Source organism: Homalodisca vitripennis, chromosome 8, assembly GCF_021130785.1.
Source record: "Homalodisca vitripennis isolate AUS2020 chromosome 8, UT_GWSS_2.1, whole genome shotgun sequence".
Lineage (NCBI taxonomy): Eukaryota > Metazoa > Arthropoda > Insecta > Hemiptera > Cicadellidae > Homalodisca > Homalodisca vitripennis.
This window is the reverse complement of record NC_060214.1, coordinates 80,341,528-80,359,416: the sequence shown is the minus strand read 5'-3', so window position 1 is coordinate 80,359,416 and position 17,889 is coordinate 80,341,528. Positions and strand designations below refer to the sequence as shown.

General features: G+C 32.9%; 1 protein-coding gene across 1 annotated transcript; it reads left to right on the top strand.

The window, feature by feature from the left end:
- Positions 1 to 10,339: 10,339 nt before the first annotated feature.
- On the top strand, positions 10,340 to 13,055 carry LOC124367719 (piggyBac transposable element-derived protein 3-like). The gene is made up of 2 exons (XM_046824796.1): positions 10,340 to 10,578; positions 10,918 to 13,055. Exons 1-2 carry the CDS (start codon positions 10,493 to 10,495, stop codon positions 12,743 to 12,745), a joined length of 1,914 nt encoding a protein of 637 aa, XP_046680752.1. The 5' UTR covers positions 10,340 to 10,492; the 3' UTR covers positions 12,746 to 13,055.
- The last annotated feature ends 4,834 nt before the right edge of the window (positions 13,056 to 17,889 follow it).

Sequence of the window (17,889 nt, the reverse complement as noted above, 5' to 3'; positions counted from 1 at the left end):
TTTTTGGATTACAAAATCTTTAACGTATAATATATTTAATATGATCCCTTGAAACAAATAATATAGTGTAATAATTTTTTTTAAAACAAAACCATTACAAATTGAAACTAGTAATGGAATTTAGTAAGATGTTATATACAGTTCTTTCTTCACTATAGTTCACTAAGCACTATAATTTTTAAGAATTATTTACTACATATACCGGTGCTATGTTTACTCCAGTTTAAAATTACGCAATACTCAAGTTGCAGATGGTTTTTGGCTTTAATTTAAGAATTGTGGATGCACATATTCTTTTGCCTACTTTTATAATTTATTAAAATATTTTAATTGCATTACCTAAAGTTTTAATAAATTAATTTTTTATCTCAATATCAGGAGGGATTTCATCACTTAATTGTCACTTTACAACATTAACATAGTCTAGTATACTACCCTTATACATAGTTCTGTAGTCTACAAAGGCATATTGCGATTATACATTTTAAATGTATAGTGTAGACACATCACACAAGCACATGCACTTACCAAATTCGAGATTTTTAGTTTAAAAGAGGTTACAGATAACGTAGCTGTAATAGGAAGGGTTGATTGAATAAGGGTTTTTACTTTAGATTCAGTTCACAATCCTCTTAGTGCAGCGTCTGGAATTGGACGTTGCCACAGACTTGATTCTTGTATTTTGAAGTTATGTTCATTTGAAGATTCAAAATATCGGCGACGGAGAAGCTCAAATGAACTCGTTTGATTAGAGACAACTATACTAAAACGTTTAGTGCAATTGACGTGAAGAAATCTGATGAGAATAATAATCTCAGTTGTGCACCTAATTGACAATGAGAATAACTCTTCTCCCAGATGACACTATATTTTGTAGTCTGTGTATCTCATTTGTAGTCATGTAGTCTGATGTAAACGCTCATTTGAGCTTCTTTATCACCGAAAGTTTTTGGATTTCATTAGTCGAATCTGACTCCAGATTCCAGGAGTGAAGTCTGTAATAATGTCAGATTCCAGACGCTGAACTAAGAGGAAGGTGAACTGGAGCTAAACTCCACAATAACAGGGATTAAAGTGGTGTATACATTCGGTAATACAGTATGGAGTACTAATGGTATTACTATTTAGCTACTGCTTTTATTATAACTAATATGTCAATGACCTAAATAAAGAATTGTGTGCTGTTAAATAAATACATTAATACTTTTACCTCTGGTAGTGAACGCGTTAATGGTATTGATTTAGTGGTTATAAAAAGAAGAGTCTGACATGTAAACAGAAACAATGGACAGTTTGGCAACAGCTCTATACTGTGAATGGGCACTTTTTCTGTAAACAAAGACCAACCACAACACTGTGATGGGCTTTTAACGCTTAGGATTTGTGTTTATCCAACTGGATATAATCATTCAAACTGACAATGGTCTTGCTAATACATTCGACAACAAACGTTACTTATTATAATTACTATTATAGATTCTAGAGGGATACATAAACAAATGTGCAGTTGTTTCTTTCCGAAGCTAATAAACTAATAGGAATAAATATCTTTGTAGAGTTGAAATCAGCAAAGGGAACAAACCAAAGTATTTCATAGATAAGTCTTCACTTCATAGGAAACTGTCTTACGTTTTATATTAAATTATGCGCCACTTCTCGTCTTTAAACACAATTCTTTACACTTCCTTACTTCAACATTTTTCAGTCTAAGTATAAACTGCTTTAATACATTAATGTTTCATTGTCAGAGTCATACAATCATGAAACAGACATATAAAATAGAACAAATTATTGTGTATTCCACACAATAATTTACTTATCTATAATTTTTAAGTCAGTATTGTTTAAAACTACATTTTGAATAATTAAAATAGCCTTTACCAAATTACTATATATTTATGAAATTTTTACAACAATAAATACCATATTTACTTAAACAAAAATCAGAATTTGAGACTGTTTATTTATTTTGAATGTATAATGCATAGAGACTTTCATATTACAAATGTTAAAAAACATTCGAATTAAACTTTAATTTACTGTAAAGGAGGAAATTAAAATTTTAACCTCAATAATAGAATAGCGTAATGGGAGTAGAATAAAGGAATAAAGATTAAAACACATCAAGATAATAACTCCAATATAATACAGTACAAATATTATTTACGAATACATGCTTCAAAACATTGAACATCCATATATATATATATATATATATATATATATATATATATTGTGTGTGTGTGTGTGTGTGTGTGTGTGTGTGTGTGTGCGTGTGTGTGTGTGCGCGCGCGCGCGCGTGCGTGCGTGTCTGTGTTTTGTCTGTTTGTCCTTTATGTATCTCGTCACCAGGCAGTGCTACCAAAAATAACAGTTTCCAAAGCGCCTATGCATTATAAACTGCTCTGACAAAACAGTTCCGTTTATTAAATAGCCAAACACTATTTGAAGGCGCTAAGTTGTAACGTATGTTTGTCTTTAAAATAAAGTTCTGATCGAACTTAAAGTTTGAGCGTTAGACCACTTTATCATAAAATACATGTACGTGTACAGTGGTTATAAACCAATTCATTGCTTTCTTTAAATGACTCGAAAGACTATTTTTACTTATGTTGAGGAAATAATTTACTCAAATTTAACAATATTGAGAGCATAATAGAATTTTAGACATTTTTCATCATTACATATTACAAAATATATAACACAACGGTTTAAGGATTAAAATCTACCCTCTTCTTCAGCTAGAAGATAATTAAATTAGTACATAAAAAAGAACGTGCAGCAATGAACTGCCTCTGTTCTCCACTTTTCTGCACTATTCTGCCTTTTTTATCGCACTTTCTATTTATATGTACTAATTATCTTCTCACCTGAAGAAGAGGTTAGATTTCAATCCTCTAAACGTTATCTTATACATTTTTTAACATATAACGATGGCAAATATTCTATATCCTATTATCCATTTAAATCTTCCATCATCATTAACAAACTTTAAACCAATACCTAATGTACCTATTATTGAAAACTTTCATTTTTTCAAGTTTCTTCCATAAAAAGAAAGTTCTATTTAAAAATTTAAAAACTTCTTAAACAGTACCAGGGGAATGTATTTTCTTATCTTTTTTTTGGATTTTATTCACTTAGGGACAAGAAGCTAAAGATATTTATGATTTGTAAAGTTAGAGGTAAAGATCACTTTCTGTCGAAATCCCGTGAGGAAATAGAACCTACTACCTCAGTTACGTTACATGGAAGAAGGGTAAGGTAATTCTAATATAGCACCTCCAGTCCAAGTGGGCATAGGAAACAGAGGATAAAACACTCCCTTTAAAACCCCTTTAAAATTAAGGGACTCACTGCAACAGTCATCCTTCACAGTAAACTATACTATCTATTAAAAAAAACAAAAATAACATTTCACTGGACGCATAAATTTAAAAAAACTACAAATGTTTTACAATGGAATCTGGTTTTTTCCTTGCAGTGTTCAAATTTTTATTCAGCCGAGCATTGTTGTTATTAGTGAGAGGTTATTTTGGCAGTTTCGTCATTTTTTCCATGTATGTGGTATGTGGTTCGTCACATTTGTGGTTTACATTTATGTCCAGACTGTATGGAAGCTTTCCATAGTAAATAGGATGTTCTTAAATAGATCTTTCAAAAAAATTAATTAATTATAGTTTTGAAATTTAATTTTTTTTTATTTAAATATTTTCTTTACTTTACAAAATGTGACTATATTTAATGTTAAGAGATTAAATACATTTTTATACATTTATAACTTAAACATAGTAGTTATTTTATGTACATGTAAGAGAAAAATAAAACAAATTATAAAAAAAGTAAAATTCATTTTTGTTACCTTATTGCATGGTGGTGTCATATGACGTCAGGCCTGCCATTTTTTAACTAATACGCAAAGAAATTAAAAATTTTTTTTTTTTATTGAACAAGCCTATTTAACATGAAAAACAAGTAAAAAATTTTTCTTCGAATTATTTAATAATTCATGCATGAAGAGGTTAAATATCCAAGGTACACTACGTATGGTAACAGGTCTGGGTTGCATGCTCAATTTCATTTTCTATGCCCAGTCTATAGCTCATTAATTCTTGAGATGTCCTAAGGAGAGCTAAACTGACATTCAATAATACAAAATAAAGTTGGCTCAAAAAGTATGTATCATATAACTAATTCTTGCAGAATGAAGTTTCATTCAAAATTTGAAGTCTACGTATGAGAAATCTATCCTGACATATCTTGCCACATGGAGTTTTATATCAGTGTTTAAATAATAAAAGTCTACCCACCAAGTTACTATAAAATTATGTTGTAAAAGTTAGCCTACATGTGTATACAAAATTACATTTTTCCAGTCAGTGAGTGGCTTCTCTAAAACTCCGCCAATAATACGATACACATTTGCGCGAACTTAGAAAAGACCACGAACAGAAAAGATAACAAATCTGTCCACAAAACACATTATGGCATGTTTTAGTAAATGTTATCATTTAAAATGTTTTTAGGAATAGGCTGATGTACGTAGATACTTTTTAAATTGGTTGTATTATAAGTACACGTGTCATGTAAGGTATATTCCTAATCAGTTCCTTAATGTCTAAGCATAACGCGTATACAAGAAAAATTCTTTTCATATGTGTTGTGTATTTTAGGATGCAACGTAGAAATACGCCACACCAGGCTTTGTTGAGCTTGTATTCAAAATGTCAGATATATAGCTCATTCTGAAGATTTCCTGCAGGTAGATAGAGATACATAAAAAATAATGCATCAAAAACTCATTCTTGTAGAGATGATCTTTCATGCAAAATTCGCATCTCTACGTATCTTGTCACAGGCAGAAATTATAATGTTCCAGCCCCTTCGCTAAAGACAGGCATTAAGGTTTACAGTAAAGAATTTTCAAGATTGGTATACTTATTGTCTAAATGGGCATATTAAAAGAAAATGTATCATCCAGCTAGGCTTCTTATTACATTTCCAATTTGTTTTCTAATATACCAATGTCCCTGAAACATTTTTTTCATTACAGTAGCATGAAGTGTACAGGTCTCAATTTTCTTTCAGAAACGTAAGCTAAAGTCGGATCCAAATATATACATGGTTGTTTCAGTAGAGTTTACATAAGAAATTATGTGAAATACCTAAATTAAAATTCAGAAATAAATAACTAACATTAATAAGACGTAGGAAAATTTAAAGTTATATTTCATTTTATTTTTAAGTTGTAAAATATCTATTTGATTATTGTAAGACTGAAGATAATCATCCACTAGTTTATCTTTCCGCAAAACATTTCGAGGATAAAATTGCGATAAATATTTGACATTTTGCAAGCAATCCCCAGCGAAGCCTGTTACGTAACACGCGGTGTGGGGTACTCCTTACCTAGTCTGTTATTAATTGTGATTTGAGATCTCAAGAAAGCTTTAAGAAGGTTTAGAGAGAGGTAGCTGTTGGAGAGAAAAAAGTTTCTAAGTGATCCATAATGCATTAGGGCACGTCAAGGTAATCAGGAAGGAGAAAAAAATAAGTGCATAGTTGTGAAATCTATTTACTAATGTTGGCCTAGGTCAGGAGCGGCTCAGGGCCTTAAGAAAGACTTGTACATTTTATTTAAGAATTTGTTTAGGTATTTTAAAACTTCCACATGAAACATCTACCTCTCAAATCCTCAAAGGAATTTGGTGTCTTGATACCATTGTTTGTTTTTATTTGTTTGCACTCCATTTTTGTTCCGATAAAAAGTACTTAACCTATGTATGTGTTTAAGTTTTTTACATCATAACTTTCACTTCAATAGCTTTTCAGCTTCGATTGCTCGACTGATTCGGCTGTGACAATAATTTGACAAAGATTTTCCTTTACCCTCTGCTCCTGTAATAATCTTATTCTTACCTCATTTTCATGTATACCTCTAACAAAACTGTATTTTCAGACATTTGCCACAACGTTAATAGCTTAAGTCATCAATTACTTGTTTAACACTTAAATTGTCGTGACTTTTTAATTGATTAATCCTGACATTGCATTGTAAATATGAACTTTCGTTGGTGAATATTACTATATTTTAATAAAAACGATACTTTTCCACATTGTTTATTACTTGGACGAGGCCTTTCTAAATCAAAGGTTTCATCATAAATAAATATTTACATTATTTTTGTTACAATTAATATTAAAATACCATATGGTGTGAATATGCAAAAAAACTTTTTGGTAATATTTCAGCCGGTATATATAAAATTAGATATGACTACATTTTAATTTTTGAATAAATTGAGAAAAAAAAAAATAATTTATTCGAAAGGCTTCGTCCTAAAAAATAAACAATATCGAAAAGTATTTTTTTTATTAATATTAAAAACATATTCCAATTGCTCCAAGAGTATTCAATTGTGTTGGTAAGTCAGACTACTTGGTCTTAGATCAACGATGAGCTGAATATATACCAATCAATTCCTCATAATATGTCTTTCCTATAGATTCTCTGGGGAATGTTCATCACATAAATTTTGATGAAGTTCAGAATTTATGGTGTATAATAACAAGTACACCTTAATATTAGTTCATGTAATATTTCCAAGAGAAAATAAGTGCGTAATCTCTTCACAAAGTTCCCAAATGTCTTATCTTTTTGAATACTAAGTAGAGTTAATATTAGCAGTACCAAACACAATTTCATATTTTCGTTATTATTAGAAACTGTCACTGTATTCTCACAAGTTTGTGATAAGGTACTAATTTCCAAGTACAGTTTTTCAATTTCGTATCCATTATCCAATTACTATTCAAAGTCTTCGTCTTCTGTAGTACATTGTAATAGTGCGTCCTTTATTATTGAATATTTCTGCCAATTTGCTTCCACCAGTACTAACTTCACTGTGCTTCATATTCAAAGTACGAGAAAGTATAATTTTTAATGTGCTTCTCTGTGTCTTACAGTTTAATATATCTTTTGTCGTTTCTAAACTTGTCACCATTATTATGCCACTGAAAATAAAAACAATTGATCTCTGAACAAATGTATTCATCTAATAGTACGGGAGCTAGCAACGTTTCTAAAACAAGAATTTCAGGTCAGCTGAAATTTTGATATGCTGTTTTTCTTGCTCTTTCGGTTGGAGTCCGGGCTATCTGGCTGGCGGTAGTGGTTGCGTTTATTAATGCGCATCTTACCTGCACAGGTAAAAATCCTGGAGCGCTTCGGCAAATGGACAACATGGCGTCAGTCTAAAGTCACATGTTTGTTTTGTGTAATTAAAAAAAAAGCACTTCAAACTGTCTCTCTCCAATCACCTGTCTCATTTATTTCAGTAGGCAGTTCAATGTCACGGTACCTTAATTTATATTTTAAACGTATATTCAAAACTTCCAGGCACTTCTTCAGTTTATCAACCACGAAAAGAATGATTTTATCTTTATGTCCTTTACAGAAACACATTTCATTTTACCACTGGCGATTGTATCAAAATTAATAAATAAACATCACAAATAACACAAACACAAAACAAACATGTGACTTTAGACTGACGCCATGTTGTCCATTTGCCGAAGCGCTCCAGGATTTTTACCTGTGCAGGTAAGATGCGCATTAAAACGCAACCACTACCGCCAGCCAGATAGCCCGGACTCCAACCGAAAGAGCAAGAAAGACAGCATATCAAAATTTCAGCTGACCTGAAATTCTCTCTCGAAAACGTTGCTAGCTCCTATACTATAATGTTTACAACTCAAACAATAACAAAAACATGTGATCATAATCAATAGTGTATACAAACAAAATACCCAACCACATCTAGTTTGTCATAAGTACTTTACCACTGACAATCATTGTTTCAAAATTCTCCACCTATATTTTGACACAAAAAAGTGATTATACAATTAGTAGCTGAACCAAAAAAACTACTGTAAAAGTGCAGCATTCTGCAGCAGCCGAAGCAAAAACATTTAGTGAATGAGCTGAGCTGCACATGGTATGTATTTAGCAAAGACACTTTGTTGCCTTATTCCAGTTCGAATACCTGAGTAAGATACTGACGTGTTGAACTATTGCCATAACTTGGTCTCTGCAATTCTTGATATTGATTTCAAAACTCTTAATTAAGACAGCCTAGTACAGCTTTATCCATCCCAGCAGGCACATGTGATGCTCCAGGAGGAAGCTTAGCGAGGCGTTATACTGACTTTGTCTCTGTTTGAAGTATGTATCGTCAAACAATAACCACAATAGTTAACTGTCCAGTATGAGAACAATAACGGGTCGAACCTACTATAAAAGAGTAGTACCTACCTTTTTACTTCATTTACTCCAGTTCAAAAGCACAGTTTCCCATATGTAATATAAATTAATTATATATCTGAGAATACAGGTGCATGACGTGTGCCCATACACATTTTTTACTACATTTTACAATATACTGGGCAAGTAAAAGGTCATATTCTTGGCATATAAGCAATTTGAAGTTGATACGGAATCTTCTTGAAAACAATTGCTAAAACCCATACAACATAAACTATTCTTAAGTGTATAGTTCCCTAGTGGTTTACCTTATCTTAAAACTGCGTAAACACAATTTTATTACTCTGGATTATTTGTTTTTTGTCCAGTGATTTAATTAAGAATTTAATGACTATGATCATGAGCATATTCCATGATATGTAAATAGTTCGAAGCTGTGTTTTCAGTCACTAAAAACCTGTAAAATTACAGGTTATATTTATTTTGCGTCACCTGGTTGAAATAAATAACATCCAATACAACATAAATTATCACCTGTCTGTGAGTATAATAACCAATCTTTTTAAACAACATCACTATTAGGAAAAGTGCTCTTAAACGTATTTCGATACAATGTTTTTTTACCATCATAGTAAGTTGGCAGGGATTTATAAAAGTCCACTATTATGTTTTGTTTTCATCACCATTGTCATCTACTGAGTTTAACTTTCAAATATCAGGATTCTATATAGAAAATGAATTAGGTAAGGTTACCCTCAACCTGTGATTGTAAACTAATTTCAAGTGGCAGCTTGAGAACTTCAGGCTCGTCATTCCGGTTAACGTTGATGCAATGCTGATCAATGTGTATATCTAGGCCTAGTAATTCTTCTGTAAAGTTAGACGAGGTCGATGTGAAGAAGAAGCATCATTCATGATGAAAACATCTCAGCATTCACAGGTAGGAGTTAAATTATTAATGTATGTTGCCATTTTAGATACATTCTTAAATAGTTTAAGTTGCCACCCTGCCTTTCAGCAGTGCGTTTCTTGTATTCAGACAATAATTACACAAGCCAATGAGACGTGTAGGTGAGGTTATTTGGTTGATGAGAGGATGGAAATAACACATACGCACACGATCCAACGACAGACAGAGCAGTGACGATAAAATACACTTTAAGTATGGCCAAAGTCACCAACTACAATTTATTGGCCGTTTTTAAGCAGAGGGAACCTTCAAAAGATATCAAACGTCCCGGTTATATAATGGATTTTTTATAACCCTGAGGTAAAAATTCATTAGGATTAGCAGATTAGGAGAGGGATTTACTGATAAATCCCTCTGCTGCCACGTGGCTGTGAATACATACTGAAACAAATTTCTGTCTTGCTAAATGGTTGTGGTCCCTGTCCCTTTCGTGGTCCCTAGTTCCACTGACTGTAAAGGAAGCTCCGAAACTCTGAAACTGTTCTGATTTTGCTTAACTAAAGTTACAGTGTTACAAAATTACGTCCCTGGTTTGGATGGTGGGCTAAGCATTTGGCCGGTTTGCCTGTTGCGTACTAGGGTACATGGTACCTCCAATATTACTGTAATTCTTTTCAATTCCAGACTTCCATGCTTTATTAATGAAATGTGAATATTTTATAATGATACAATCTCATCCAAATAATGAAGACTGCCTCACAAATGTCGGTGCGTTTATTGAATGAAAATTCAAGGTTACTACCTTCTAATTGATGGTAACTACCGTCAATATTTACAAGAACCGTTGAAGAGGTGTTATATTATAAGGTTTCTTAACAAATGTAGGGCACTGGAAGGACTCATAGTTTCCAGCTTGGTCTATTCATGATGGATGTGCTCTAATAAGTTCAGTGGGCTCCTGGCGACTATCACTGGCCAAATAAATTTAGTGAAGGTTAAATTTTCTAGGCTTAAAGATAAACAATGATTTACCACAATAACTCTGTTGATTTGAGGGTTTCTTAATGGTTGTTTAGCATCCACTTAAAGTTTTCAATTATGCCTAACACAAAGGCTATAATTAATAAATATATTAATTCAAGTCAATACTTAATGAATAAATATTAACCCAGATATGCCTAGTGACCTATATTTAGGACACTTGTAGTGTTCTCCATAAAGCTTACTTCTGAAGTAGTTTCAGCTTTTTCCAACAGGTGGCAGGGTGGTTGCTGTCTTCAGTAAGAGCTACTGAATGCATCTGAGCAACAATCAAGTGAATGCTTCAACTAGTTTGTTTCTTTAGACTAGTTTACAAATTTAGGATTTCCAATCAACTTCATGAGCTCTGCGCCATGTGCGAAAAGTAAGTACAATACTATTATTTCGTAGTTTTAAACCTATTTAAGTACATTTCCTAATAACTGACTAACTAGTTATTACATTTATCTTGAAATGTGACCGTTCTAAATTCAGACCGTTTATAGGTTATGTTTGGAATTGGCCCGTCCTACATGTAGTCCAGTAGGCATATGTACAACAATAATGCTTCCCACTCTCAAATGAGTTTTCGACCCTTGTATTTCAAGTCGTGACTTAGTAATTGGGTTAAACTTTTTGTTTTAAGCATCAATACAATTTTTTACAGTTATTTTATAAAAAATTCTGAAAAACCTTGTTATTTATCGTACTTTGAATTTTTTAGGAACTTGAACCTTCATGAAATTTTGACGATGCTAGAAGATGAAGAGATCCAAGTGCCACCTGATGAAGAAATTGGCGTATATATTCAGCCACCAATCAATGCAAATGATGATGTCACTGATGAGGATTCTGGGGATGAGGACATGACTTCAATCCATCATCTTCCAGGAAACCAACTATTGGCCCCGGCTGAAGTTTCCCAAGAATTTGAACTGAGTGACAACAAAGATGAAGAGGATCCTTCTTTATCACAACCAACCTTACCCTCTAGTTCAGCGAAGATGGACATAGCACAGCCACCAAATAAAAAAGTAAGACGAATTCAGAATTTCACTGAAGAGAAACCAGCAAAAAAGGTTAGTAAGCCATTCACTAAAAAGCAGTACAAATGGGTCAAAGAGGACCTAAAACTAGATGATACTATTTGGAGTAATAGACAGGAAGTACAACAAAAATTAACACCAATGGAACAGTTTTTCTGTATTTTCGATGATGATATTGTAGATTTATTAGTTGAGAAAACAAATCGTTATGCGGCATTACATAACCGTTTAGGTGATGTAACTGTCGATGAAATGAAATGTTTCATAGGAGTATTGTTGTTGAGTGGTTATGTTCCATTACCTCGAAGACGAATGTTTTGGGAAACAGCTTTGGACACTCGCAATGAATTAGTTGTAAATGCAATTTCTAGAGACAGATTTGAGTTTATTATGTCAAATTTGCATGTTTGTGATAATGACAACCTCAATGCTGATGACAAGTATGCAAAAGTACGTCCATTGTTTGATGCATTGAACAAAACATTTTTTGATTACGCACCACATGAGGAACACCACTCAGTTGATGAGTCTATGGTCCCATATTTTGGGAGGCATGGTTTGAAACAATTCATCAGAAACAAACCTATTCGCTATGGTTACAAAATTTGGGTTGGTGCTACACCCAATGGCTATGTAGTTTGGAAAGACCCCTACCAAGGGAGCAGCCACACCTTGGACCCTCAGTATGAACACTTGGGCCTTGGTGCCAGTGTTGTTTTGCAGTACTGTGATGTTCTGAAGAAGAATGGTGATTTCCCGTACTTCTTGTATTTTGATAATTTTTTTTCTGGTCTACCTTTGTTTGAGAAACTGTCCCAAAAGAATATAAGAGCTATTGGTACGGTGAGAGAGAACAGAATAGCAAAGTGCCCACTGACTGATAGTAAAGATTTGAAAAAGAAAGAAAGGGGAACTTTTGAATACGAAAAAGTATGTGATGAAAATTTAATTATTGCAAGATGGAATGACAACAGTATTGTCACTGTTGTTTCAAATGCTGTTGGTGTACAACCCATACATCAGGTAAAACGCTTTTCACTTAAAGCCAAGAAACATGCTTTCATCCCTCAACCAAACCTCATACACCAGTACAACAAAAAAATGGGCGGAGTGGACCGGTGCGATCAAAATATGAGCCTGTACCGAATCCAAATCAGAGGTAAGAAGTGGTATTTCCCTCTGATCTGTGACTGCATTGACAGTGCAGAACAAAATGCCTGGCAACTTCACCGCCATGCGGGAGGGAACCTTGACCACTTGTCTTTCAGACGCAGACTTGCCTGTAACCTGCTAGAAACATTTGGTAAAGGGTGCGCGTCAAAGGCTGGACGGCCATCGAAACAATCAAAAGTGGACTCCAGGTTTGACAGATTGGACCACCTTGTTGTTCCTCAGGAAAAGCAAACGAGATGTGGGCATTGCCATGCCAAGTGCACTACCAGATGCCAAAAGTGTGATGTTGGTCTTCATACTAAATGTTTTATTGATTACCACACAAAGCCATAAACTACAAATGCACTTACTAAAAATTTTATTTAAGCTTGTTTTATATATCTTTGTTAAAAACACAGTTGAATTAAGTACATAAAACATATATATCCAATGTAAATGTAACCCTTCTAAAAATAAAAAGCATTTTTGGAATATTTTAGCATTTCACTCATATTTTCCTACTGTCCTATATATAGGCCACCCATTATTTACTAAACGACGATGAAATTTTTTACAATTATTGTTAAAATGTGTTGAAGAATACATTTATAGTATAAAAAAACTGTAGAATTAAAAAAAATTAAAAAAAAATAATTCAGGCATATCTGGGTTAATAGTAATATTATAAACCACGTAGTGATTTGATAAGGAAGGGAGGGGATTATGGTTATTCTTAATCAAACGTAAGATTTTTTATACTCTAGGCAAGTAAATAATGGGATTTAAAAGAAAAGTTTTTTTATTTTTGCATTATAAATTATTTGACAATAAACAGTAAACATTGCAATATTATGAAGAGCTTGAGACGAAGTACAGTAAACTTGAATCCATTAATCAGCAACCCCAGTGACTTGTGTTCAAATGTAACGTGTTCGAAATAAAGATGATGAGCGGACGGCCAATAGTGCAGTAGATTACAACATGCATTTTGGTACCTGGTGAGGATCTTCGAAGTAACTTCATACTGGATTAGCAATAGTGCAGTGGCTGCAATCTGGAATTTTGGTACCTAGTGAGGATCTTCGAAGTAACTTCATATTGGATTAGCAAAAGTGCAGTGGCTGAAAACAGGAATTTTGGTACCTGGTGAGGATCTTCGAAGTAGCTTCATATTGGATTAGCGAAATTGCAGTGGATGCAAACAGGAATTTTGGTACCTGGTGGGGATTTTCGAAGTAACTTCATATTGGATTAGCAATAGTGCAGCGGCTGCAAACAGGAATTTAGATACCTGGTCAGGATATTCGAAGTAACGTCATATTGGATTAGCAATAGTGCAGCGGCTGCAAACAGGAATTTAGATACCTGGTCAGGATATTCGAAGTAACTTCATATTGGATTAGAAGTAGTGCATCGGCTGCAAACAGGAATTTAGACACCTTGTTAGGATATTCGAAGTAAGTTCATATTGGATTTGCAATAGTGCAGCGGCTGCAAACAGGAATTTAGATACCTGGTCAGGATCTTCGAATCAACTTCATATTGGATTAGCAATAATACAGCAGCTGCAAATAGGAATTTAGATACCTGGTCAGGATCTTCGAAGTAAAATTCATATTGTATTAACAATAGTGCAGCGGCTGCAAACTGGAATGTTGGTACTTGGTGAGGATCTTCGAATCAACTTCATATTGGATTAGCAATAATACAGCGGCTGCAAACAGGAATTTAGATACCTGGTGAGGATATTCGAACTAAATTCATATTGTATTAGCAATAGTGCAGCGACTGCAAACTGGAATGTTGGTACCTGGTGAGGATCTTCGAAGGAACTGCTTATTGGATTTGCAATAGTGCAGCGGCTGCAAACTGTAATTTTGGTACCTGGTGAGGATCTTCGAATTAACTTCATATTGGATTAGCAATAATACAGCGGCTGCAAACAGGAATTTAGATACCTTGTTAGGATATTCGAAGTACATTCATATTGGATTTGCAATAGTGCAGCGGCTGCAAACTGGAATGTTGGTACCTGGTGAGGATCTTCGAAGGAACTGCTTATTGGATTACCAATAATGTAGCGGCTGCAAACAGGAATTTAAATACCTGGTGAGGGTCTTTGAAGTAACTTAATATTGAATTATAAATAGTGCAGCAGCTAAAAACTGGTATTTAGGTACGTGGTGAGTATCCATAACGGACATTCAGATTGGAGTTCAAATAATGCAGCGGCCACAACTGGAATTTTGTCGCGTGGTGGTGAATATTCTTGGTATAACTTCGAAATGTAGTGTCTGTGGTCCAGAGGCTATTAAGCAGGAATTCGCCACTAAGTTTGATCTTCTTTTGGATTGTGGTGGGTGTAAATGTTTGGCGTTGGCTGTTTTAGTACAGTCGCTGGGGCTTTTGATTCTTTTTTGTGTCTCCACTATTTTCTCTTCATGTTAATTTTTAGTTTGCAGATGTAGCAAATTTTGGGCTTTTGGGATTTCTTATGCCGTCTCATTCTGTTTATTCGCATAATTTTTACTAGATTGTGACATAAATTTATCCAGACATGTTTCTTGTGCATCTTTTAAAATTTTAATGATTTGTTCTAAACTATTTCTATGGTTACGAAATTTTCTAATTGTTGATTTGGAAAAAAAGGTTGGAATAAATAATGTTTATTTGTCAAATTTCTAACCTTAGTAAATAACTCCCAGCTACACTAGTTATGGAATAATAAATAAATACGAGATTTATTTATTTTAATTAGATTTTACAGCTACTCTTAGTTTTGATAGTTAACTCATAAACAATTTCCACATGAGTACAAGATGCATTTTGTAATGATAAATATACTATGCACGTTAGTATAATATAAACTCTAATATGGGCTTAAATTAATATGATAGACAAATCAGTAATAAATATTTCTTATAAGAATTAAATACATGTTGCATTATATAATAACCAACGCTATAAAATAAAATATTATTTTGCAACAGGCATCCCCTCCTTCACATAATATTAAAATACAGCTACTTGTTATACAGAGAATTTAATATGTTCATAATTAATGCTACTCAATGTTATTTTTATAAATACCAAAGGTTAGATTCAATTAAATCATATACTCAATTTTTATGTACATCTCAATGTAAAAGATTTTAACAGTTTGAATGCAAGTAGGAGTTAAGTGATTCCTTAACTTTGATGTGGCAGGCGCCGTAAGTAGAGTCAGACTAAGAGTATTCAAGGCTACTCAGTAAAGAGCCGCAGTGAAGATGTTAAACATTAAAGGTTCTATTTAAATGATTAATTCATAAGACTTGAACTTTTAATTTAATAATTGAAATTAACAATACTTAATAGCGAGCGATTCCTCATGGTTTGGAAATAAGGTTACAAAACTCTATATCTCACACTAAAAGTTTCCTTTAAAAGTTTTTTATTACACAATTTATTTAAGTTTACATTTATAACAGTTTCAAAAGAGGACAGAGTAATTTCTTCCAAGTTCTGAAAACCGATTATATACACTCCGTTTATTGAATGTGAATTGAAATTAAATTAGGCTGTTGCCATTTATACAAATTAAATGCATGTAAATGAAAGTCGTTTTACAGGTATTTAGTCTTCTCATCATATGTTAGTTTGTTTATTAAAACGCATGTGACAGAAACGGCCAAATACAAAATATTTCAATCAATGTTTATGGTAATTATATATGTAGCAGTTACCCGCGGCTTCGCACGAAATTTCCTGTTGAAAACAGTGTTTTTGAACTCTTATAAGTCGTAGAGTGAAACAGTTTTTATTTCAATTTCCCTCCAACATGCCATGATAATTTATTAAACTGCTCCGATGATTTCAGTAACAATTGAACAATTTTAGGCCAGTATGGAGGATTCCTTAAACCAAAGACAATAGCAATTAATGATATAATGCATAGTAATGGCGATATAGTGCATAATGATATACGGAATTCTGTGCAGTTTAGTAATAGAATTAAGCTTTTGTTAGATATATTAAGTTTGCCCATGTTAATTTTATGCTTTCAAGACTATAAATCGCAATACTATTCAAAAGGTACTTAAATTAATTAAACATATGATTGTGTTGTAATATTATAACGTTTACATAAAGCAGTTGATTGCTTTATGACAGGTTCTTTAAATTAATAACATTTATTTGCTGCGATCCATTTTTTATGCAAATTTTACAACTTAATCACCAGCCCTGATATCGTAGGTAGATAAGTCATTCCTTCGTAAATTCATAATTCAAGACACTTCCTTTACATATACAGGGTGATTCATGAAGTTCTCCCCCCACTTCTACAGCACATTGTACTAGTAAAAATAATGAAAAAATGTTATATAAACATAGGTCCGAAAACGCTTCGTTAGCGAGTTACAGCTAGCGAAAGATTTCGCCTGAATTCCTGGGTAAAGAGTAAAATAAAGCCATACTGAACTTTTGGAAAGGTTAATTAAGTAAGAAATATCGTGGATTCTTATGTATTTTTACCTGATAAAGCTAATAAAATAGGTTTCAGAACTGTACCTGTAGTAGTTTTTAGGGATTCAGGGTTAAATGCAAAAAATTGGGGCACGAAACAATGTTTTTTTAAGTTTGATGTACAATAACTTTGTTAAATTGGTAATAAATACATAAAATCAACAAACATTAATTGTAGAGAATTTAATTCTGAGAAAATTGATATAATCAAAGTCTAAATAAAAACATAAATAAGAACCAAAAAATCTATTTTATTTAGTATAATACATTACTAGCTGTAAAGAAATACCGTACGGTATTTAGTTAAAATAAAACAAAAACAAAATGTTTGTTCCTTAATGATGAGATAAATTGAGAAAACAAGATTAACTGTTAAATAAATTTGTTTGTAAATAAAAATATCATGTTTTATTACGTTGTATTTTTTTTTTTTTTTATAAAAATTACATCAAATGTTCGAAAATAAATGAAGCAAACATTTTCCCATTATTGTTTACTAATCATCAAAATGCAGTTTTTTGTTTTATTAATTTCTAAGTTCGTAACGCACGAATAACAGCTGATCACCAATGGTATTCTGTACTGTTACGTTAGAACTGTGTACTAGTGGTGTTTTGCAAGCTACAGCAGGAGATCGGGTTCTGTGAATCGTGTTATTAAATGCAATTTTTCTGTGAGTTATAATTCGATTGTTTATTCAGCGAAAAAATGCCTTACTTATTTACATCCGAGGAATACGCTGATATGGTTTTTTATTTTGGGTTACTGTAATGGTAATGCTAGAGCTGCTGTAGAAGAATATGAACTACGTTACCCTAATAGGAGGATTCCAGATACCAAAACAATTTCAGGAACTTTTCGTACTCTTCGGGAAACAGGATCACTACCAAGTACTAGAACCAATTATGAACGAGCTGTCCAACTTGATGGTGATATTGTTATTAATGCTGTTCATCGCAGTCCAGGTGTAAGTACACAACGTATTTCTAGGC